Source organism: Oreochromis aureus, linkage group 18, assembly GCF_013358895.1.
Source record: "Oreochromis aureus strain Israel breed Guangdong linkage group 18, ZZ_aureus, whole genome shotgun sequence".
NCBI lineage: Eukaryota > Metazoa > Chordata > Actinopteri > Cichliformes > Cichlidae > Oreochromis > Oreochromis aureus.
In genome coordinates this window covers 14,333,607-14,356,913 of record NC_052959.1, presented here as the reverse complement: position 1 = coordinate 14,356,913, position 23,307 = coordinate 14,333,607, and the positions used below count along the sequence as shown (strand labels likewise).

The following is a 23,307-nucleotide window of genomic DNA, read 5'->3' as shown; positions in this document are numbered from 1 at the left end:
TCCCCCTTTGTTTAGAAAAGAAAAACAGGTCAAAATCATCCATTATTCCTCCAGCCATCAAATTTCTCAACATAAGCATCATATAGGTTGCAGAATGGTCGACAATCATCCCTGAGGTCCAAGGAGAGCGAAATTTTATTTATATTGTTTTGTTTTTTGTTCATTTTTTTGTTTTGTGTTTTTTTTTTTTTTATGTTGATCTGATCGTTTTTATGTGGTGTGTACGAATGTCAGGTGGAAGCCAATTTCCCCTTTGGCATATTTGTCATCTTTTGCCATTTTGATACTCAAGCAATCAGCTTGATTAATGGTATGACACTGATTAATGCAAATGTGAACATCCACAAACTTTTTTTTCAGCTCGTTTTATTAGTGCCGCCCCTCAATCACAATTAATGGGCAGAGGGTGACGCTTGTAGCAGGAGAAAATATTGCCAGTAAACGGTTTAGTGGTGAGTAATCTTCGCCAGCAGATGGCAGCATATTCCCAGGTCTTTGACGTTAGTGACACAGATGTTAGTGCAATCCAGCACTGTAGTTAAAGATCTGTGTGGATTTTATTGGCACGTTTCGTTCGTCAGATGACATAACTGGTAATATTTTCTCTTTTAAAGACCTCGGTTGAGTCGTTTATACAATTTCCAAAGCTACAAAAGAAGTGACATTATCAGTAAAAAACAAACAACATATATATGTTTTGCATATATTTTTGTTTAGGTAAAACAGCTAAATCACGGGGTAATAACATGATGTAAACCCACGCATCTGTTTAGAGTGAACTGTTTGGTGAGAGAAAATATTCGCAGTCATGCTCTAAGCGTGAAGACGGTGCTGTACACTAGTACAGGTGGTGACCCCCAGCTCTTCATGCCAGGAGGATGAGTAAAAAATGTAATTATGAGTGAAGAAGAGGAAACAGCTCCACGTGGCCTCGGGGACTGGCATAACCTTTTGGAGCGGATAGTTCAAATTAGACCGGTGTCATTCCAGACCCACCTTTGACCCCGGAAACTTAACTTGTGCAGGATCCAGAAGAAGGCTTTTGCATTTTACTTTTACTCCGCGTCTACGCGATGACCCGAGGTGCGAGGTGGATATCACATTGTAGCTGCCAAAAAGCGATCGTCCGCCAAAAGCTGATTTCCAGTATTTGCCAAAAAAGTGACTTCCCGTATTTAAACTGCTGTAGAGGACTTGTTGGCCTATATGCGAAATATAGGCTATGTCAAATGTATCACTCATGAATGATAGCAAGTCACTTGAGCCACAAACAGCATTACTGTCACAAGGTAGAAGCCGCAATCAGTTTTTGGTAAAGAGGATTTTATATATCTTATATATATATCTAGTTAAAAATACATTTAAAAAAATGTCCTTTTTTTTAAGCGTGATCTGGCCAAGAGGGTACCTGAAATTGCAACAAATATAAGAATGGTTCTGTAAACATATTTTAAGTTGCCAGAAAAGACCAGATTGGTTATAATGTAGGTATAATAACACAGATTCATAACTTGAAAAACAGGTAACTTTTACATTTGCATATAAATCCTTCGTAAACAACATATGGAAACATTGGAAATCCGTTTTTGGCAGACGATCACTTTTTGGCACACACCGGTCTGCTAATTTGAAGCGTCCTCTTGTTCTCCGCAAAGGTAACGTTTGCGTTGCGCAAATGAGAAGCGTGTGTTCTCTTTGCACAGTCCTCCGCACAATCCCTGAAGTTAATTCTGTAGAGTGAGTAGTGGGTTCACGTTTCGCCACAGCTTTGTAAACTTAGATCATGTGGGGTCACGGAGAGGTTGGGGCGGCCCTGTAGCCGTGCGTCAAGTCTCCACAGATCAGTTACAATGTAATGGCAAAGGAATGTCGCTTGGTCCTGGATATTCCACGGAGCTTTGGGTCTAATTAGAACCAATTTGAGAATTGGATGTCATTTCGCCTTTTTCAAAAATACAGTCTTTTCACAAGCATATGGCTACTGTTGAACTTGTTTGTCTAAATACATGGAATATACAGTTATATATATTTTTAAATAACGCTTATCTGTTTGCTCTCACAGGACTCAAAGTTTTTGTCGTGTTTTTATTTGACAAAGTGAAAATAATGCTGTAAAAAGTTCAAGCGGAATTTACAGATAATTAAATGGCTGATTAACACACACACTCACTCACAGAGTCTCTGCCCTTCACCACCCTCAGTCTGCCTCGAATCCCAGGTTCCCTGTGGTGTACCCATGTTGAAGGCCCTGCTGTTAGTGATCCTGATTGGGCCTCACAGGAGGAGATTCCGGCCTGCCATTGACCCACACTTCTCTATGTTTCCACCCATCTCTCAGATCATCAGAGGCAGCCGTCTCCTCCTGCCTGTCGAACAGCCTGCTTGCATAAGGCTCCTGATTGTCAGATGGAAGGGGGGGAATGAATCTACTACAGGTTTTTCAAAATCACTAGCAGGTCTTGCCTGAGTAGTCTGCCCTGACGTTTTTCTGGCTTGGTGACTGTCAAAACATCCCCCCCGTATGCATCCATACCCCTCCTTCTCCTTCTCCTTAGAAAGCCCGTGGCTCACAGGCTGTTCTCCTCTTCAAAGTAAAACTTCTCTGCCATGTGGTCTGCGTTGAATGCCTGTGTTGACGACTGCCCAGTTTTTATGAACTCCTCGTAGGGATCCTTTTTTTCTTCGTCGCTGTCTATGAAGCATTTAAAAAGTGTCATGGCGAGAAAGGAGTAGAAGAACATTACAAACAGGATATAGAAGTGAGCGTTGTCGTAGGTGTCTCTAGAAGTGGAGGTGGAGACAGTGGTAGCTGGACCGATGTTGGAGAGAGAGCTCACTGTAGTGTTGGAAACGGTCCCGCTGAACTGGCGCTCGCTGATGTTTGTCCCAGTGTCCTCGAGAATCTGCTTGCATCTGCTTAAAAGAGAAAGCAGGAGGGTCCGGTTCATGCTCTTCATTTTCAAATCAGCAGCAGAAAAGAGACTCAGCAAGAATCACAATAAAGCAAAAGACACAGGGAGGAAAGAGAACTAAAGGGGACAGCGAACGGCAAGTGTTAGAGGCAGTCACTCGCCGCTTTAGGAAAGGCATGCCATGAGCCTCCCACCCACTCTTGTGGAGACTTGATAAGGTGGTGTTTCAGAGATTAAGAAGCCCACTTGTTTCCTTTCCTTTTGCAGCCATAACATGCACAACTGCACTCTTGTTTTTTTGAATGATTTCTGTAAAGATGTCATTTTGACCAGAAATTAATCCAAGTCCTTCTAAGAATACCCCCCCCCCCCTTTTTTTTCCAGAAATAACCTCTTTTTCTTTTCGTTTTTTGTAGCTCATCCTCTTTGTACTCTTTCCTTCACTTTCAATTTGGGGGTTGGATGCTGCAGAGACACTTGGATTGTTGTCAGCTCCGGTCAAGTAGTCTACTCATTTCAAAGAGTGTTGGGGTCAGAGGTTAAGTTGTCTCCAGTGTGTTGCAGCTTGACTGACACAGAGCTCCAAAGCGAACCCTTTGGCTTTTTCACTGGCTGTGTCTTACAAGTTGAACACTTGCAAAAAAAAAAAAAAAAAAAAAAAAAAGTTGAGAGCAAAGAAAGCAGTGAAATTAAATCTTTCCTTGATCTTATCACGTTCGACACAAATACTCAGCACAAACAAATCTAAACACGCTTCTCAAGACACAAAGTACTGAAAACACATTAAAGCACAGCACAAACGTTCGTGTTTTTCATTGATGCTCTTGTCCTCATTTTAGATATGTACCATGAATGATGTGGACAGCTGCACAGCTGAGCCCAGGGAAACAAAAAAAGGCAGGTAAAGTTGTAACCTTTTAAAGAATGTACCAACTGGCTTGTTTTGGGGGGGGGGATTCTGTTTAGCAGTGAGAGCCAAAAGTCTTCCAAACCATCTATAGCCATGTGACTGACTAATGCCCCACTCTGTGCTTTTATAATTTACTGCAGCTCTGCTTTAGTCATTAAAGGGTGTGAAGGAGCCAAAAGCAGTGTTTGTGAAAGGAGATATATTTATGATTTAGTGATCCAGAAATGTGCCCCATCTTTAAAAAGCAGGTGGGAAACAGCAAAGAAAGAAAGAAACTATGAAACACTATGAAAGAACCTTTAGTCCCTCCCAAGGTGCTTTACGCCATCAGATTCTTTTTAACCTTCTTGTTACCATCTTTAGGGGTTTTTTTCCCCCCAATTTATTCTCTGTAAAGGTAGTAAAATTCTAGGGCCTGATTTATTCATATATTACTCTGTTGTAGATAGGTGCAGATTAACAGTTTATCCATGCCTATGTTTTTAACTGCATTCCACAAATTACACAATTCAGTGCTACAACTGTCCGCTTTTATGCATTTATTATAAATAGTAAATAGTGCTATATTTTACACAAAATGTTTTTTCCAACAAAACAGTTTTACGCCATTGTAAATGAAGAGTGTAAAAAAAAGAAAAAACATAACAAATGAGCATTATGTAAGACTTACTGAAGCACTTACATGTGCTTGTACAGGAGGACGTACAGCAAAGACACATGAAGACTAAATAAATAGGAAGTGGAAGTAATATTTGCAAGTTCCTTATAAAAAAAAACTAATTAAACACATGCAAAAGCAAAAATTAACTGTCAAACTGAATAATGTATTCACTGGCAGAGAATTTTTTTTCTTTTTTTTTTTGGCTTAATGACATCACAACTATATTTTCTATCATTCATCGCTTGATGACTTCCCCTGATTGCTCAGTGCATACAACCCAAAATGAATGACATTACAAAGACAGAGCGTGTTTGTCGAGGTTATAATCGGGGAACATTTGATGCGTGTTCATTTACATTACATGAGGTATGACTGTATTGCACTTTCTTTGGGTTGCAGCAGATTCACAATGACTCCACGTGGCTTCAGTTCATGCGTTCTTGCTGGTTTTCCCGGTGTAGTCACACGTTGAGCTCCTTACAGTTAATATCATTTTCCATAACATGGTTTTGATGAAGACAGTCTTAGAAGAGCAGAAGTTCTTATGAAGTCTACCTTAGCTTGCATCTCTCCTACATGTTTAAAAAATAAAAATACTAAAAGGTCTTGAGTGGAATAACTTCCTCCTACTTTTCCTCTTGAAGTATGGTGGATGATCAGCGCTTGTTTCTTGGAGCATGACGTGACGCTCAAGCAAAGCAAGTGTCGGGTAACAAGAGCGACCGCGCCTTTGGTTCTGATTATTCCAGACAACCACCTTCATCGGCATCACTTCATCTTCATCTCAGAATGTTCACTTCTTGCCAAAGGAGAATGTCTCAATCGCTTTAGCCCCCACACTATGTCTTGCTGTCCTGGGGAAGTTGTCAGAGGCTGGTGGTGTTTTCCAAGGACGAATGTCAGCAAGGCGTGGCAAACCTCTTCTTCACGCCACCTTGAGTGCTTCAAATAATAAAAGGCACCTGAGGGGGAACATATGAAGTTTATTTATCTTTGTTTGTTTTATTTTATTTACTTTCAACAGATAATCTCATGGAGGTTTACACAGTGAAAAGTGTGAAATGGGCAATTAAATGTGAGACGTGATGTTGGTAGGGATGGATGGTGAGAGCAGGTGAGAAAGAAGTCTGGGATCCTTTGGTAAACTTCGGAATGAGAAGCTTTGAGAAAGCTCTGAAAATAAGTCTGGACATAGTTTGTACTTGGTGTGGTTGGTTATACTGCCCCGAGACAGAGCCTTAGCCTGGATCCCTGGCACTGCTTCACTGATCAATAACAACTCTAAATCTGACCTCCAGTGGGACACATGGTTCTAATCCGGACCTGCCAAGGGCCATAATCACCCCCTGTTAAAAAGCCTCTTACCCTGCTTTTATGCAGATACACGTACACGCCTGCACACACGTAGACACACATCCATTTCGCCCAACCCCCCAGCTACATATGAGTCCCTCTCAGGACTGACTAAATTAATGACATCAAGATGTTGCCACTGATGGGCCAGTCAACATTTTGGTAGTGTACTTCAGATCAGCCCCACCAGCAGACTGCACACTCCCCTCTGGCCTGTCAAACGCTCTTCGAGACACGAGTCCTTTCATTTCGGCGGCGATCTTTGTTACACGGGGGTCATTACATGGCTAGGTGAGCTAGACTGAGGATTTGATGGGCAAGCTCATCATACGCGGGGGTCACGAAAGGACAGTGAGTGAAAACGTGTGTGCTGGGATAAGCTTCGGGCCACGTGGATAGCCCGATGATGGTAATGTAAACTGAGGTAACCGAGCTGCAAGCATTCCCTAAACTTTAATGTAATTTCAGCGCGGCGCTGGGCGATTTGAGAAGCTCACTCATCAGAGGGGTCTGCGCAATTAAAGCAGAGGTTATGATTTAGGTCTTTAAACAAACCTAAATCAGGTTGGAAGTCGGTATGAATTAGTGTTTTTGTCACTATATTATAACAAAAATATAGAAAATTAAATTGTACCTTGCTCTGACTGTACTGTCCATACTGGTAGGAAGGGTGGTGGTCCACATAGGCTGAGGAGGAGTAGGAGGGCGGGCAGTAAGACTGAGTGCTAGGCAGGGCGGGCATGCTGGTCAGGCCTGGTAGAGCCTCCAGGCGCTGGGAACCATGGCAGCTAGCAGCCATACCACCGTTGGGCTCCAGGCTCCCGGTCAATGGGGAAAGGGCAAAGTCACTCTGGGACTGATGTGGTACTCCACCTGGATTCAATAGGCCCATCACCTGAAGGCAGACAGAGGAAGACTTGAGTGTTTAGAACAGGAACTGGATTTAATTGAAGAGATTTTCTACTTACACCGTGACCTTCAAAATAAAATATATTGCAACGTAAATTTTGAAAAATCCCAAGGCAGTTTCATACACTCATTTTATCCACTCCACTCAGGTGGGCTGAAGTGTAAGCGCTCCTTCTCTTTTTTTTCCCCTGTTCACTGTAATAAATACATTATTACTAGCTTCCGTCACACATGTGGTTCTCTTTATTCGGAATAGGAAGCTGACAGTGGCCAAAGAGGCTTTAGCCCACTAGTGGAATCTGCTATAGTTCTTATGTCGTATTTGCAGAAGTAGGTTAATAAAAATATTGGAGTATTTTTTGGAGTATTGCTTACAGTAGTGAACTCGTAGCATTTCCTAGAAATTAAACCAACAAAAAAAGAAAGTGTCTAAATGTGCTCAGTGTTGATTTTAAGAACAAAAATGGTGAGAACGTGATGTTTATTTTGCAAATTTCACCTTCACTCTTTCACTTTCCTTCGTCTCACTTTCTCTTGAGACGAAAACCACAGTGTCCTTGTGAGGGCGAAGAGGTCAAAGGTTAGGTGGGATCGAGGGGCGGGGTGTGTTCACCTATGTGTCTAAATGCTACATCTCTTACAAGCGTGCAGCAGTAGATGTTTGCGTGCGCACGAGTATGTGTATTAGCCGTTTTTTTCTCCGATGTCAGGGATGTAGGGGTATCAATGATCCATTGGGAACAGCTGCACAAAGGTTTGCGTGAGAGGCGAAGTGAAGTCATTAAAATGTCTAAAAATGGACAAAAAGGGAGAACAAGAATTACAGTCCGTGTAGGAGGACGCAGAGCCGAAGCCAAGAGCAAAACCAGGAACCGTCTAACTGAAAAGAAAAAGATGAAGAACGAGTAACGCCAAGTGGTTTAAAAACAAAGGCTTTCACAGCTGACAGTCAGTTGGCGCACACACGCACATGTACGCCACAGAGGCAGCTTCGAGGGTGGCCGTGGCTTAGGTGATAAAACGTGCAGTCTTCTAGTGGCATGGTTGCCAGTTTGATCCCCAGCTTATCAACATACTGGACAAGACACTGAACTCCATTTAATTCAAATGGCAGGCCAGCACCTTGTTTTCCACCCTTGCTGTATGAGTCCTTTGTCAATCAGAAATGCACTGCCATGCATTTCATTGAAGTTAGTTAAGATTAAAAGCTGCTATATTAGTTCAGACTATTTAATTTCTTCAGTTATTTTTACATATTTTTTCTTTTTTTTTCCCCTTTTAGTATTTAGTTTCCATTTGTGCCATCTAAATATTTTTGAACACACAAGGCTGATATCTCAACTTCTGTTTACGTAGATTTCAAACAATACAATTCAGTCACGTATTAGTAATTAAGAGATTTTATTTTTTAGTTAATATTTGATTAATAATGAATGAAACTAGGCCTTGGATGTCGCAGTACTTTCAGCCTTAAAGCTATTATGTCTTTGGCCGTGTGAGATTATTTGTATTGTAATGTAGCCCAAAAAAAGAAAAAAAATTTAGGTGACAAATTTCACAACCATCGTTCTTCGCTGTATGAAAAGTTTGGATGGATTTCTCCCTGTTAAGGTCTCACTGTTGGTATTCATTTACACTCTCACATCCCTCTCCCCCATTCCTACCAAATTGCAGCTCAATATCCAATGAATACTTAATCTTAGATATTCCCCATGCATGTTTTTGCTATGAATCTACGAATTGTATTAAGGATTCCTTGATTGTGTCTTCATCCAGTTTTGTTCTTGTGAGTCTTTCATGTTCTCTAGTCTGTTATTGTAAAAGAGATTTTGTTCTCAGATTGCCTGATTAAATTAAGATTTTTTTTTGTCCTTTTTTTAACATTTTTCCCCACGTGGTGTTTCTTTACAAAATAAAACATACAGTACACATGATTGTGTTGAAATGCATGCACCGTGTGTGTGCAAAGGTTAGTTTGCATTGTATTTGCATGGCTCTCTGTCTGATCTAGGTGCTCATGTGTTCATGCCCTCTCTGTCTGCAACTGAAACAGCAGCAGGTCCTGGTAGTATGTGTCTGTTTTGAGGTTGTTCCGGAGATTAGGACTCGGGGGGGGCGGCAAATCCTGGCCGCTTGCTTCCTTGGTGAGAAAGGATTGCTTTGGTATGCACCAGATCAGCAGCGAGACACAGGAGAAAGGGAAACCATTGGCATGAACGCTACTCCCAAAGCAGAGCTAACTGTTCAGACAAGAATATCACCTATCTAAAGTAAACCTTATCCGTATCAAAACTCCATGGTCCTCTCAGGTGGCCATATCTGGAGTTGAATGAAACCCCGAATCTTCTGAAGGATTCAGTAGAGTAGATCAGATATTATAGACAAATTTGGAGGTCAGATAAACGGATAAATCCAGCAAGGATTTGATACAAATTTGACCAAGCTATGTAGCTATATGACGAAACTGAAGAAGTAAAGTTTTCTGAGTGCAGAGAGGTCTTGAGGTATTAACTATCAATGTCATAGAATTTAATAAATTCTCATTTTCTCTGCCTTATTAAGTTAAAATCGGGAAATTAATTCTATCCTCATCTGAAATCGAGAAAAACGCATTGTAATGTACATTCAAACAGCTGCAATGGATACATAAATTAAAACAAATTAGCCAACAAAGTGAGTCATTTACATAAATTACACACCTTGTTACGAAGGGCTAGATTACTTCATTCCAATCAATTAAGACACTGGAACATTCAGTGATTGCAATTCCAGACTGAGAAAACATTCGAGGCATGCCGTCCGATTTGCAAGATGAGATGTCCGTTCAAACGCAGAGCGGCCCACTAAGGTTAATGTTGAAACCATCCATGAGGCCACAGCACCTTTGGCCTCTTTATTGGAGTTAAAGTCCATTGGTGACCCTGTGGGTGCAGGAAACTCAGCCCACAAGCATGAGCTCAGTTACAGGAAGGCTGCTACCAGCAAGCTTGCGTACAAATTATGAGTTAGCAGACGTGGCTAACTTTGAATGCATTTAAAACCAGATGTTTTAAATGTTTATGTGGTTGGTTATTTAGGAGAAAAGAGAACATTCTGTTCTATAACTAGAGCTCATATGCCAAAGTAGTCAGTTATAGCTTCATCCACAATGGTGCCACCTACTGCTTTCTAACTGTGCACCTCAGTGGCCACAACAAAGCTCTTCCTCTTCTTTTTTCTCGGTATATACATCCTCGGGCATTCACAAAGTAAGAAACCTGCCCGAAGCTGTTTTTTTATCTGAGCCTGACAGGAGTCTGAGATTCTCTCTCATGGGAATTAAGACTCAGCATGCATTGCATGTGAGCCCGCCACCCTTTGTGGCGGTTAAAAGCTCGTTTTACGCCTGTTAGTCTATCTTCTGAGCTGGTAGGGAGCCACTGATGGACACTGATGACTGTGTAATCGACCATAATTGTCTTTTCAGTTTTGATTTGTGTCATCATCCGACATCCGTACATCCTTCCTCACGTCTGGTCCTTTCTGCCCCCCCAAAGACTGACGTTTGCCACATTTTAAATTCATCAAGCTATCCGTCGGAATAAACAAAAATGAAAAGCTACCGAGTTCTTTAGCCTAACAAGGTGTCATCTGTGTCGCTGCAAAGCTGTCTACGAGGCCACACACAGAAGTGCGGGTGCTCGTGTGTCATTATTCCAACATATGGTGGACTTCTTGAACCGCGGCAAAGGACTGCTTCTTTTTTTGTTATGTGTGGATAGGTGTGTGCTTGTGTTTCAGACTAATTAATTTGTGTTTTTGCAGAATTACGGTGACTTGCCAATAAATGTATTACTGTGTATTTTAATAATAGATTGCCAGACTGACCTGCGGTGAGAGGCTGTTGCTGATGGTCGGGTTGACGGCGTTGGTGTGTCCTGCTGGGGCCACAAAGTTTTCCGAATATCCTGAGAAGCCGTGTCGACCAGAAGACAGGCAGTACGCAGAGCTCCCATCCTGGGAACTGGTTGAGGAGCTGAGCCCGCTCTGGTGCACAGAGGTGGGTGGTAGAGGCTGCGGTCGGTGGACTGTGCTGGGCTGCTCAGAAGCTGCTGGATAAATTTAGATGAAACATTTTATTTAAAATCCCACGATTCTTATAAAAAACACAAACATGTGCGATAAGAAGAAATCTGCAAAATCATTACTCGGGTATGCTCAGATTTGTTCAGCTGTGCTCACCTTGAGCTATAGAAGTCTGAGGGTAGGGGCTGTCTGACAGTTGATAGGGTTGCAAACCTGGCATAGCTGATGGGGGGAAACCACCAGGGATGAGGTGGTTAAACGCCATCAGTTGATTAGCCCCTGCTTGCTTCCTCCACCGGGCTCTTCGGTTACTGAACCACACCTGAGAGAGTAACATAGGCAAGTGTTTATTTTTCTCCTAACCCAATAGGGTTTGCCATCAGGCCAGTGAAGGTATATGTGCACATGCGAGGCTAGTCGGTGTGATTACAGGGCGCTGAACTGACAGAGATCTTAACATTTGTAAAGTAAAGTGAAATGACACACATTACTGCTTTGTGCGCCATGGCTGGTCGCTGGGTTCAGATAAGGCTGGAGGGTTGTTACGGTTTTTAAACCCTATATTAGGAAACCATCTTAAACAAGCGTCTATTTTGTGATATTTGGTGATCTTAAAATAGCCCTTTTTGAGGAGCCAAAAATAGGACACTGCCTTCACACATGGTGGCTGCAGTGAATCTGCATTTTGTCTGTCTGCATGTGCAAGGGCAAGGGGTCAAGGGTTTTTAGAGGAACACATGTCTAATAGCTGTGAGGAATGCGTGGCAACATACTTAACGCCCATGTGACACACGGTCATGACGGACTGACACACTGCTATACTGTCAAGATTCAGGTCTCCAAGGCTCCAAAACTTGTGTGTGCGTGGGTCTAACCTGAACTCGAGCCTCGGTGAGTTTGGCCCGCTGAGCCAGCTCCTCTCGCGTATAGATGTCAGGGTAGTGCGTGCGTTCGAAAGCCCTCTCCAGCTCCTCCAGCTGTTCTGCCGTGAAGGTAGTCCGACTCCGACGCTGCTTCCTCTTCAAAGGCAGACCCGGCTCGGAGTCCACATCGGAGCCCTCGTCTGAGTGACTGGCTGGGATCAGGAAACAAACTCTGTGTTAATTCGATATTCAGAGGAGTCAGGCTGACACAGAATGAAACACTGTAGTAAATGCTAAGCTGGGGTACAATAGCTGGATCTGATACAATAGATTGTGCTGAGTGCAACACATGGTGCAGAGCCACTTTAGATTGTATCCTCCTGCTCCCTTAAACTCCTCAGTGGTTCCTGAGGGGATCAAAAGCCAGAGGCTGCTTGAACATGGATTAAAGAGGACTACATCTCTCTGGGGTATCCATTCCCTGGGACACTGTGTCTCTTCCAGTCTTAGCCATGCTGAGTCCTATGCCGATAGGGTCCTATAGTGAAAGGCAGTCAGCCTTTTGCAGGTGCTTCTTAATCTGTTTGTTCAGTTGAGGGCAGGAGAGAGCAACTGGGTAACTGGGAGACAGCCATTGGGATCTAATTCAGCAGAAGAAGGGAATCATTGAATGCTTGAGACCATAGACGACCATTTCTGAATTTTGAGGGGGAGGTTGCCCATCTATTAAATAATGATTAGGCTCCACAAACTAGCGTGACAGTCTTCCATTGTCCACCATTACGTGTGCACAATCCCCCCCATCATTCTCACTCATATGCACACTCACAAACATGCATCTGCTACGGGCTTTTCACTCAGTGAATGTAGACTGTGACAATGTGTCAAAAACAGATGGAAATAAGACAGAGTTGGAATCCACTTCCAAATCCACCCCAGAGGGACCCCTTAAAGCTCATGAGGAGGGTTCACTGCACCTTTTCGACACTCAAACTATGTGGCAAACACCTCTACGCTGAGGGAGACGAAATAAGTGGCTCAAAACCAGACGGACAGGTGTAAGCAGCAGAAAGGCTTCAGCAGAAGACCGAAGCTTGGCTATTTCCCCCCAGACAGACAGACATTCTCCCTCTGCCCTCCAGATTTAAAGCTTTAATTAAAAAGTGCCAAGTCAGACAACAAGGGGGGGGTGGGGGCTAGAGGCAGAGATCTCCCCTCGCCTCTGGAGTCTCTGGAGCCAAGCAGGAAATGTTTGTGCTGGTTGCCAGTGTGTGTCTGACCAGGCATTACACACGGATTTGGCCTGAGGGAATGCTGCTGTGATAGGGACCGCCAGCACACAAGATTCTGATGCTGAGAAGAGCTCTTTATTACATTTGGACTGAGGGTGCCACGTAGGTGTATGGGCTCATCAGGGATTGGTTGGATGCTTCACTAGGTTTGGAAAGTGCAACTCTGAGCATGGGCTGTTTTTTGTGTTGTTTTTTTCCAGGTAAAAGTTTGGCCTGAGACCCACTGAAGCACATTTTATATGTAAAACACATGTCCGACACAAAGAGAGACTTCGGATTAAAGTAAAACTTTGCTTATAAAAGCAAGCTTATTTTGTATTTCTCTGTGCATTTTTTATAAATCAGCAACATGAGAAGAGTACATCTCGAGATGAGGAAGCAAGCACAGCTATATCCAGTGCCATTACCATTTTAATAATGGGCGAACAGAGAAGGAAAGAAAGAAAAAAACAATGAATGACGGCAAAGAAACGCAAAAAATTCTTGAGGGAGGGAAGGCGAACTCATAAAACTCCTCAGAGGAGAAAGCTCCCCATTGGCATTGTATATCATGTTAACTACAGGGTTGGGGGTGGATCTCCTCGCCTGCACCCTTTTACCTTTTATTTCTGTCTTTCCTTCTTCTTTCCCTCCCTGTTTTTATTATTAGTAACTACTAAGAAAACAGTCCGTCACAGAGTCTTCTTAATGGTAAATGACAGTGTTGCTTTTGTCATCCTCTAGCGTGCTCTCTCTCTTTTTCTCTCTTCCTCTCTCACTGTCTTTCTTTTTTTTTTGGGGGGGGGGTATGTGGCCAGGCCTTTGTATCTTTGCAGGGAAAAGCCTGTGGCAGGGCTCTATTGGACCGATTACCACGCTCCATCTGTAGGAGCCATCAGGGACGCCCGGGCCCGCATTCAGGGGCCTGTCACCTGCCCAGCAGGGGAGTGGAGGGGGGCTGAAGGGTGAGATGGGGGCTGTAGAGCCAGGGGCTGAGTGGGGGAATGAAGAGTGGGAGGGAGAAGGGGGGGGGGGGGCACAAAGGAGTCTAGAGAAGGGCTACTGAGGGCTGTGGAGGGGCACAGCAGGGGAGCACCCCTTCATCCCCTCCCTCCATGGCCTGAGGGGCACAAAGTTGGGGGATGGGGAGTTGAAGGGTTGACATGGTGAGGAGATGGGAGGCTGAAGGCACCTGAAGAAGATGATGGGGAAGGCGTGCTGGGTGCCAAGCTAAGGCAAATTGGGGTGCTGGTTATTCTTTAGGACCTGTCCCTTAAATCTCATCAATTTACTTCACTGCTCTTGTTTTCTGCTCTCCCATCATCGCATCTGCATCTTTGACTCTTTTTTTTTAAATAAACAAGTTTCCTACACTGTCATCAGTTTTTAAGGCATGCTGATGCAGAAGCAGGCTCGTTCCCACACATTCCCTGCAACAAAATGACAGAAGAGGATACTAACCGCACAAAGGAAGGCCTCGACCTCCTTACTTAAACACCCAAATCAAATTTTACGCTGGAGCTAAAGCACCGGGGAGCTGAAAATACTCCATCGCTCCTCACAGTTTGGCTCTGGCTCTGACGGGCATCCTTACAGAAAGATAGATTATTATCCCACAAGCGGAAATTGAGGTTGCTGAAGAATAATCCACGAAACAGTTGTTTCAAAAGAGAGCAAGATGTAGGATAATAAACTAATAAGAAGCTGGTTCAGATAGCAGAACAGATATGATGGCGTTTATCGCAGTTTAGGGAGCTCAACAAGTGAATTCAACAGGTTCCTTTCCCTGATCAGAAATTCACAACTAAAAAAAAAAAAAAACAAGTGTATTCACAGACGAGCATGCAGGCACATAAAATGCAAAGGGCAAGGACAGTGCTGCAGACCCACCGTGCAAGATAAACCCAACCACGTATTGATCGAGAGAGGAGACTGACAGGCAGGGAAGATAAACTCCAGAGGGTCACAGATGTGAACTTAGGGAATGTCCAGTTCCATTAGCTTCACCTGCAGCAGGAGTGCCTCAAACAGGCCAAAAAAAACCAAGCGAGGGTTTCGACTGTTAGGAATAAAGGCTGCTCTTGTGTATTGCAGAAACTACCTCGGCCAGGGCTTGCCTTGCCAAGCATTCACCCCCCTCCGCTTACCCTTTCAAGAGATGTTAATATGAAGAGACACTGCGCTCATACGTGCATATAAATTTACACACATGCACTTTGAAACGAGAAACAAACCAAAGAGGTGGAAAGTGTGAGAGAGACTCAAAGTAGATACTGAAGGAAGGAATAAAGTAAGAAATCAAAAAGGAGAGAAAGTCTCAAATGAGGAGGGAAATGAGGGGATGAGGAAACACAGAGGAAAGAGAAAGCGAAGCAGAGCATATGTGGCAGTTTATAGTCTCATCTTGATAGGGGCTGGCTTAGCCCTTCCTCCAGGGGCTGTTAATAGAGAAGGTAATTGAGCTGGTGACATGTGTTCGCAACACAAAACAAAGGGCAGAAGAGACAAATGAACTAGCTATTTGCCCAAGGAAGTAGATGTGGCCCTTTCAGGCCACAGAGCACAGTGCGAGTGGGCCACTGAATAAAATAGTGGCATGCCACATAGAGCCAGAGCGAGCAGATGCACTGAGGGAAAGAATGGTTAACTGACAGCTTATGGGCTCAGCTGGGGTTAACAGTTAAGGGGGAAATGGGAGTGAGTGGGCTGCTCACTTGACTTGCTAAAGAGCCCCCAGGAACCCGCAGCTGCCTGGGAAAAAAAAAAGGGGGGGGAGAAAAAGTGAGAGATGATGATGTGATGGACACAGAAAAAAAAATGGAGTGAATAAGCGGAGGAGGCTGGCACTTAACGGACAAAGAAATAGCCGGCAATATGAAGTTGAAAGATGTATCTCTGTCTAATATCGGTGAGGGTGACAAAAAAGCACAAATGGCCCTGCGTGGCTATTATGTGTGCCCAGTGTGCGGTGGTTATTATTTAGTTCCACCGCGGTGCAGTTAGGTGACAGTTTCACGGTGGCATTTCCACCCTCGGGGCACGGACAAAGCAACTGCAAAGAACCCACGCAGGGCTGCAGCAACAGGCCAGTCTGCCGCACGTTCCAGTCACACAGAGACCAACCAGCAGAGCTCCCCATCAGCTCTGGCCTGTTAGGCAAAACAGACACCCGAACCAATTACCTGACGCAGGAAAGCCAGAATATGGTTCTTGGATGCAGGAAAGACGTACGTGTTATAAAAAGAAGGTTATTTGTGCGCCATGGACCCTTCGGTGTAACATCCTGATACTGGTCTGTCCGTTGACAGCTTTTCCCAAACATTATCATAACCTCCTTTCCTGGGGCCTGATAGTTTTAACAGTGAAGTGACCCCAGGTTAGCCCCTGACCTTTTCACACACACAGCACCGCAGCAAAGTCGGCCTCGCCACTGACCCTGCAACAAAACTTCACGGATACTCAGAGAGAAAAACGATTGACACATTCCACGCTTTAATTTTTCAGACCCTACAAATGCCTATGATTTTTTTTTTAACTTACATTTTAGGAAATAAGCTGGAAACTAGAACACACATTTCTTTACTTAAAAAAAATGTGTTGCCTTCTTTGTTCAGAGTGAGAAAAAAGAAATAAATCAAAACAGCAACAGAGTTGTGTTGGCACGTCCGTAATGTGCAATGTGCTGGATGAAACGGCTTCACAAAACCTGAGGCTAAACAAAGTTAAGTGATTGACAACGCTGTCTGGCTTTACTCAATTAACTATCCCATTGTGGCTCTTCTTTGGAGAGTCCCCTCGCTCCCGACCCTTTTCTCTCCTCGCTCCTTTATCCTCCCCATCACAGACTTTTGCTTGGCTAATACTTCCAAGAAAATAGAGAGCTCTTTTTCTACTGGGGCTCCTCTCCTTGACCTTCTATTGCTCATTGCTTCTCTTTCAGTAACTTCACAGTGTCTTTGGGGTTAGTGGGGAGAATGCGGAGAGTACATCAGCGCCGAGGGGCCGGCTCAGGGCAGGACCCCAGCCCATTACTTCAAAGTTGGCCCGCATTCATTAATTGTCCTTTGAATTAATATTGGAGGATCACAATGTGGGTGCCAACAGAGAAAGAGGCTTTAATGAAGCATAGAGTCTGCATTCAGTTGCAGATCAGCCAGTGTGGATTTTTTCCATTCTTTTTTGGAGCAGGAGAGAGCGTTGAGAGTGGTGCCGACTAGCAAAATGTGAAAGTGCTGAGTATTTAAAGTAAAGTAGAACGGCAAAGAAGTATCTATCCATCCATCCATCTATGAATTTTGGGCCGTTTTCCCAGCAGTCTAACAGGATAAATAAGCATCATAAGCACTCTCAACACAGGAAAACACAGAGTGAGGCCCACATATAAATTTTTCCATTATCCAGCCCTGAGAGGAAAATGGAAATGTGGCTATAGCAGACATTCCTCTGGTTGCACTGAGGCCTTCTGTCTCCCGTCTCCTCCAAACCTCCAGTCGCATGTTCTACAAAATCTCTTTCTCTGTTTACAGTTAAGGGTTATTGCCATGTTGCCTGGATGCCTCTGCTCCCTGTGTGTGACCGAAATGTTATCTGTTTATATACTTAGATGCCTCATGAGAGTCTAAGTTATGAAACTTGAAAATTGGATTAAAGAGCCTGTATGTAGCCGGCTACGTGCGGAAGTTTGTTATTGCAATAGCTTCTCCTTTGTCGGTGGTTCAGACCAACGTATATTACATACGCATTTCTGACCGCTTTAAAATACGGCACAGGCCTGAACGCAGTTGCAGACTTTCTGCTCTCCTCGCTCTCCAAATTTCCCCCTCATTCAAAAGCCATGCCAAAATCACAGGGAGCCAGTAACCCAGTTTATTTACACAAACAAAGTCCTACTCAGCTCCTTTGACAAAAGCAGCTAAATCTTTCATGTTTTGTCAGCACTTGATTCCTCCTGTCCCTCTGGCTATTTGCCTGCCTCTGGACAATAGAGGCAGGAGAATGGCAGCAGATTGTTGGAATGCACCTCAATGAAACCAATTATTACATGTTGACTGCGTTCACCATGGCAGATTTGAAAGAACTGAGCTCATTCATTTTGGCACCACGGGACTCCCTTTTTAAAGAAAAGTTATCCCTTTGACTGTTTGTATTTCTGAGCTTTCTTCCCCCGCCTCCTTCTTCTTCTTCTTCTTCTTTCTGCCTTTCACCCCCACTGCCATAAATGGATCCTGCAAGACTTGCTGCTCTTGCTTTCCTGACTTTGGTTACTTTAATTAATTATATGAGGCTAAAGGCTAAAGTGCTAAGAGTATGGAGGAAAGGATGCTATCAATTAACACATCCCAAGAACAAGAACAGCGTTGCACAATTCAGTGTTCCTGTAAATATTACACACCCAAGATACAATGAGTTGCTTGACTGCTTTATTAACAAATTTATATATATATATATATATATATATATATATATATATAAATTGCAAACCAACTTGCTCAACCGTACGTGCTGTTTAAACTTTTTCAAGTCTACTTTCACTGATGCAGCAAATGGAACTATCAAACCCTTTCCCACAATGTTCCAGCCACTCACCAATGCCATGGGCCTGCCCGGTACACTTTAACCCACAAACCTTAGCAGTCCTTTTTTTCCCAGACAAATAAATCTAAATGAGTCAGCTTTGATCTTAGCACTTAAGGAAAGCCAACAATAGTGGTAGAAGAGAAAGGGGCAGAGAGCAACAGGCTTCTCTCTACCACAACAATAGCCTCTACAAACACCTACTTAATCAATATTTGGCCAGAAGACACTCTCTCAGTCCCCAAACCACCCTTTTCACATTCTAATGAAGTCTCATAAAAGAGGGGGGAAAGAAGAAAAACTCAACTACTTCCACAAAGAGACAAGAATGAAATTGTACTTTTCTCAATAGAGAAATGTGCTTTAAAGATGATTGCGTGTAGGATGTCATCTATTTGGTGGAGAGAAAAAAACGGAGAGAGTGCCATTTATTTGTTTGTTTTGTTCTGACAATTAAAAAAGTTCTTACAAATCATTCAAATTACGTTTTTCCTAAAAATATTTGTCTCCCTATTACCTGTTACACGTTTTTTTTTTCTGTGTCCTTTCTAACAGACTGCTCTAAGTTTAGTTTAACTTAAAAAAAAAAAAAAACCTCTTCGGCTTGGGGCGATGAAGCAAACCAGGGTCAAGAAAAAAATATGCGTATGAAATTATAATTTGCTGGTTTATCCATCTACAATCAGAATCTAACCGGATTTTTTATTTTGTATTTTTACAAATGAGTTGAAGAGGTTTAACAAGTAAGCTGGCCTGATCAATACTGTGGATGTTCCTCGTCTGGTGCAGGGAAGTGCCCACAGTCACTCCATTAAATGTGTGCGCCCTAGGCGGAAAGGAAAGGGGCGGACTTTTCCTGGGATGAAAGTGGAGAGAAATAAAAGGGCTCGGGTTTAATCTAGTGAAGAGTGAAGAGTTTCCCTGCGCTCGCTCGCTGAAGGCGTCATGCTCGCTGCGCAAAGACAAAAAGCGGCGATAAAAGCTCCGTGCGCAACAGTAACGGAACCGTTCGATTTGACTGGCGTGAATTTAACACATCTCCACATTTCACAAAACCGCGAGCCTTTTGTGAGCTGCCGAATGCGTTAACTCGGTGTTAATTTTATTTTCTCCTCTTAGAAGGATTCCCGTCTGGTAAAATAGAACAACAGTTCGCATTTCAACAGAAATATATTAGGAAAATCTTTAGGCTAAAACAGCAGCATAATTCCTCTTCGTGTATCAACTATAAATTCAATCACTCCAATAGCAACAGTTTCATTCAGTCTTCAACAGGTCGAAAATCAACAGGTGTTTGTCTGATTCTGGTTTCTTCACTTTTTTTCACTTTGATGTGATTTGTTCTGTAAACACTGACGAAATCCTCCAAACTGGCACTTTTTTGGAGGAGTCTATAAACCAGGTCGCACTGGGCCTGTTGGTGTCCCTGAATAATTCATCGCTCATTGCGGGTTCATAATGTCTTCTCCCGGCCTTTTGTCAGCGCAGCTTTTTTTTCTCCTCCTTCCTTTCTTTCCCTATTTTGAAAGAGCCTCGCATTTTATTGTACACCACTGAGCCGCTCACTGGAGTTTGGCTTTTTTGTGCGTCATACCGAGGTGTGACTCTAAATGGACTCGCGATGCTTTGTGCTCAGAAGTTCATTCGCAGTGTCCGATTAAGTGTTTAAAAAAATGTTTCTCAGGCTTGGGAGTTACACAAATGTTTGATTTTGAAAAAACGATTTGCTTAACTCTCACAAGTGTGGGCGCGTGCGTGAGCACCTGAGATTTAAAAAATACAAACATTTCTAGAAAGTAATATAGAAATTATTATCATTATTATTATTAGTAGTAGTAGTAGTAGTATTGTTGTTATTAAACATTTTCTTTATGATACAAACAAACAGCAAAACACAAGCGGGCTTCACCTGCCTGAAAAGCCTTGCCCATAAGCTACAGACAACAAAACCGACCACACACAATTAAAAATTTAAAAGCCATAAACAACCAGATCTCACTTTTCTCCTCAACTTCGTTTCTTTTTTTCCCCCTTTTCTTTCTTTTTCTACATTCTCCTGGACAGTAATATGAGCACACAGCGCATTGAAATCATAAATGAAGAACTTACATCGGTCTCCCAGAATGCCATCGATGCTGTGTTTCGTCCGTGGCTCGTTTTCCTCCATCGCCCTCTTCACCACTTCTTCATCCTCCTCCTCATCCTCACCAGCTCCACCGAATTTGGAGCGCATGACGCGGCTGATGGCGCTCACTGAGTCAGACGGAAAAGTTCGGATAAGTTACAGAAACAAAGAAAAAAATCATTCTTAAAAAAAACTCCTTCATTCACAAATAATTAACAAAAAATGTTCATAATCCCCCACACCAACAAATTTTGCGCTCGTTTTTGTTGATTAAAATGGTCCCACCACTTTTAAGCGGGGAAGATGAAATTATTTTTCCACATCGTTCCTTCCGGTTATAGTTATAATATTTTATAATTGCCTGTACCTGAGGGGACGTTGTTTCTGTCGCAGATTCCATCTTTCAGTAGTTTGTCCCTGATTTCCCAGCTGAACATTCCCGGGTTTTCTCTCTTATACTCTTCGATTTTCTTGTCAACCTCTGGAGAAGCGGTTTGCTTCGGTGGGAAAAAGGAGAAATCATGTTTTAAATAAAGTTTTTTTTTAAAACCAAACAAACAAAAAACAAAAATTATTTGCTGAGTTTAATACTTGGGATGCAACACAACTTAAAATGCCTTGTAATTAAATAGAGGAGATTTGTGTTTTTATATCTACATATTACAAAAAATATATTTCTAGACACGTTTTATTTGGGCTGAATGTCTAAAAAGAAAAGGTTGGGGTTTTTTTTAATATCAGCTGTTGACTTTTTTAATAACGATTGAAAATGTCCAGATGATTAAATCTGTGAGTTTAACAACAGTGGAGATTTTTATTTTGACGGGAATGTGTTGTCTGAGCATGTTCTGAAAAGCTTTGCTGAAATAACCTGTGGACACTGGCTGTTGTATAATAATATAATAACACTAATCAGACAGAACGTTAGCGGCCCCGTCTCTCACCTTCGGCTTGCTGCCTCCGATGGCCCCCGGCCTGATAGAACCCGTCTCCTGGTAACGGCAGAGAATTTTGGAGACGCAGCCGTGGGACACCCGCAGCTGACGGGAGATGACGCACGGCCGGATACCGTGATGGGCCATCTCCACTATTTTATGCCGAATGTGGTTGGGAAGAGGTCTGCCGTTTATGAAGACACCACCGAGCTGGTTGACCCGACCCTGTCCTAACGGAGTCGAGACTATAGACAGCAAGGGGTTTAGTTTGTGAAACACCTGAAAACTAGACAAAGTGCCTCTTATCTTTTCAACAAAACACTTTGGAAACTGTATATGTATAAAAAAAAAAAAAATAAATAAACAACAACAACTCACAACTCTCATGTTACAGGCTATGTTGGAATAAGAGCAGTGAAATATGTAAAAGCATATATAAAATATATATTGGCCAACTGGACAATTGTGTTATTAAACACATCGTTTTTAAAGGTTACATTTAGACACAAAAATTGCACTTATGCTTAAATAGTAGGCATAAAACAGACATGAAATATTACAAATTCAAAACCAATCACCATATAGCGCAGTCAGACTTTCTCTCCAGTAACAGACATTTAAAGTAAAGTTGTTTTTTGTTTTGTTTTTTATTTGTTTGTTTTGTTTTTTTACAGTTTAAAAGATGTTCCGCAGTCACGTTATCCACCTTTGCTCAAGTTTTTTTGCTTTAAGTTGAAGTTTTGTTTTAGATGTGGGAGCAGCAGCAGCTGGAGGTGGTTTCTTACCTTCTAGAGAGTATCCTCCTCGCGGGTAGTTCTGATGGGGAGTAGGTCTCATCATCCTCGGTAAACCTCCTGCAAGTGCTGTCATGTTTCCTGACTTTCTGTCAGGTCGCTTCACACGTTTAACGTAGCTGCCTTGGTCGATTTTAATCCAACAAGACGCTCCTTCTTTTGTTAGTTTAGTGCAGCTCGCCCTCTTTGCAGTCGCCGGCCGTCTCCTATTCGTTGAGTAACAGGTTGCCTCGACCACAGCGCACCGAATTCCTCATAAGAGTTACTGGTTGCTTTCCGGTGATCGATGTGGGCTGAGGGGTGAGTTTAAATCAAAGTTGCCCTGGCAGTCCTGCGGGGACTATGAAGATGCTGTGCGAGGATGGATTGAAGTCAAACATTTTATCTGTGCTCACTGTCCCCTCTGACTCTACCGCGCGCATGCTGATTGGTCAAAGATCCGGACGTTCAGGGCCAGGGGGAGCTGTGTGATTGGACGTCGGGCCCTCTCTTGTCTTTGGACTGACCTCACGAGGTCAGTTTGTCACGTCACAAGCTTCTGTGCGTGAAACTTCTCACAGCGAGCGCAACTCTTAACAAAACAAATTCAGCAGATCTGTTCGATTAATAGTTTTTTTTCCTGGCTCTGCTGAGATGATGATGCCACTGCTGGGCCTCAAATGAACAGCGCGAGCCGATTAGCCTACAGAAGCAGTACGACTGCGGTTAGATTTATCAAATCTGACGATATTTTTTGAAGTCATGTAAGTTTTCTGCTACCTTGAGAGTTTGCAATGAGTACTTTAAAATCAAATCAGCCCACAGTATATTAACACAGTTAATCATAACCTTATTTCAACAACAAAAAAAACATGTCTTTATTTATACATAGCATACATATTTTTATGGACATTTTCTTGGTGTTGTTATTATAGAAGGGGGGGTTTAGTTGGGGT

General features: G+C 42.9%; 1 protein-coding gene across 4 annotated transcripts; it reads right to left on the bottom strand.

Annotated features, from left to right (window-relative positions):
• Positions 1-2,082: 2,082 nt before the first annotated feature.
• On the bottom strand, positions 2,083-22,626 carry LOC116332843 (paired box protein Pax-3-like). Of its 4 annotated transcripts, none has more exons than XM_039601809.1 (9): positions 22,364-22,626; positions 21,588-21,823; positions 21,011-21,140; positions 20,628-20,771; positions 11,686-11,885; positions 10,967-11,132; positions 10,613-10,836; positions 6,471-6,731; positions 2,083-2,916 (listed from the first exon to the last, which is right to left on the bottom strand). In XM_039601809.1, the coding sequence occupies exons 1-9, from the start codon at positions 22,446-22,448 to the stop codon at positions 2,782-2,784; spliced, it is 1,581 nt and encodes a 526-aa protein (XP_039457743.1). In that variant the 5' UTR covers positions 22,449-22,626; the 3' UTR covers positions 2,083-2,781. The 4 variants fall into 4 exon arrangements, with proteins under 4 accessions (XP_039457743.1, XP_039457744.1, XP_031611773.1 ...); XM_039601810.1 differs by having other exon boundaries at positions 10,613-10,833; XM_031755913.2 differs by lacking the exon at positions 2,083-2,916 and adding an exon at positions 4,386-5,445.
• Positions 22,627-23,307: the final 681 nt, after the last annotated feature.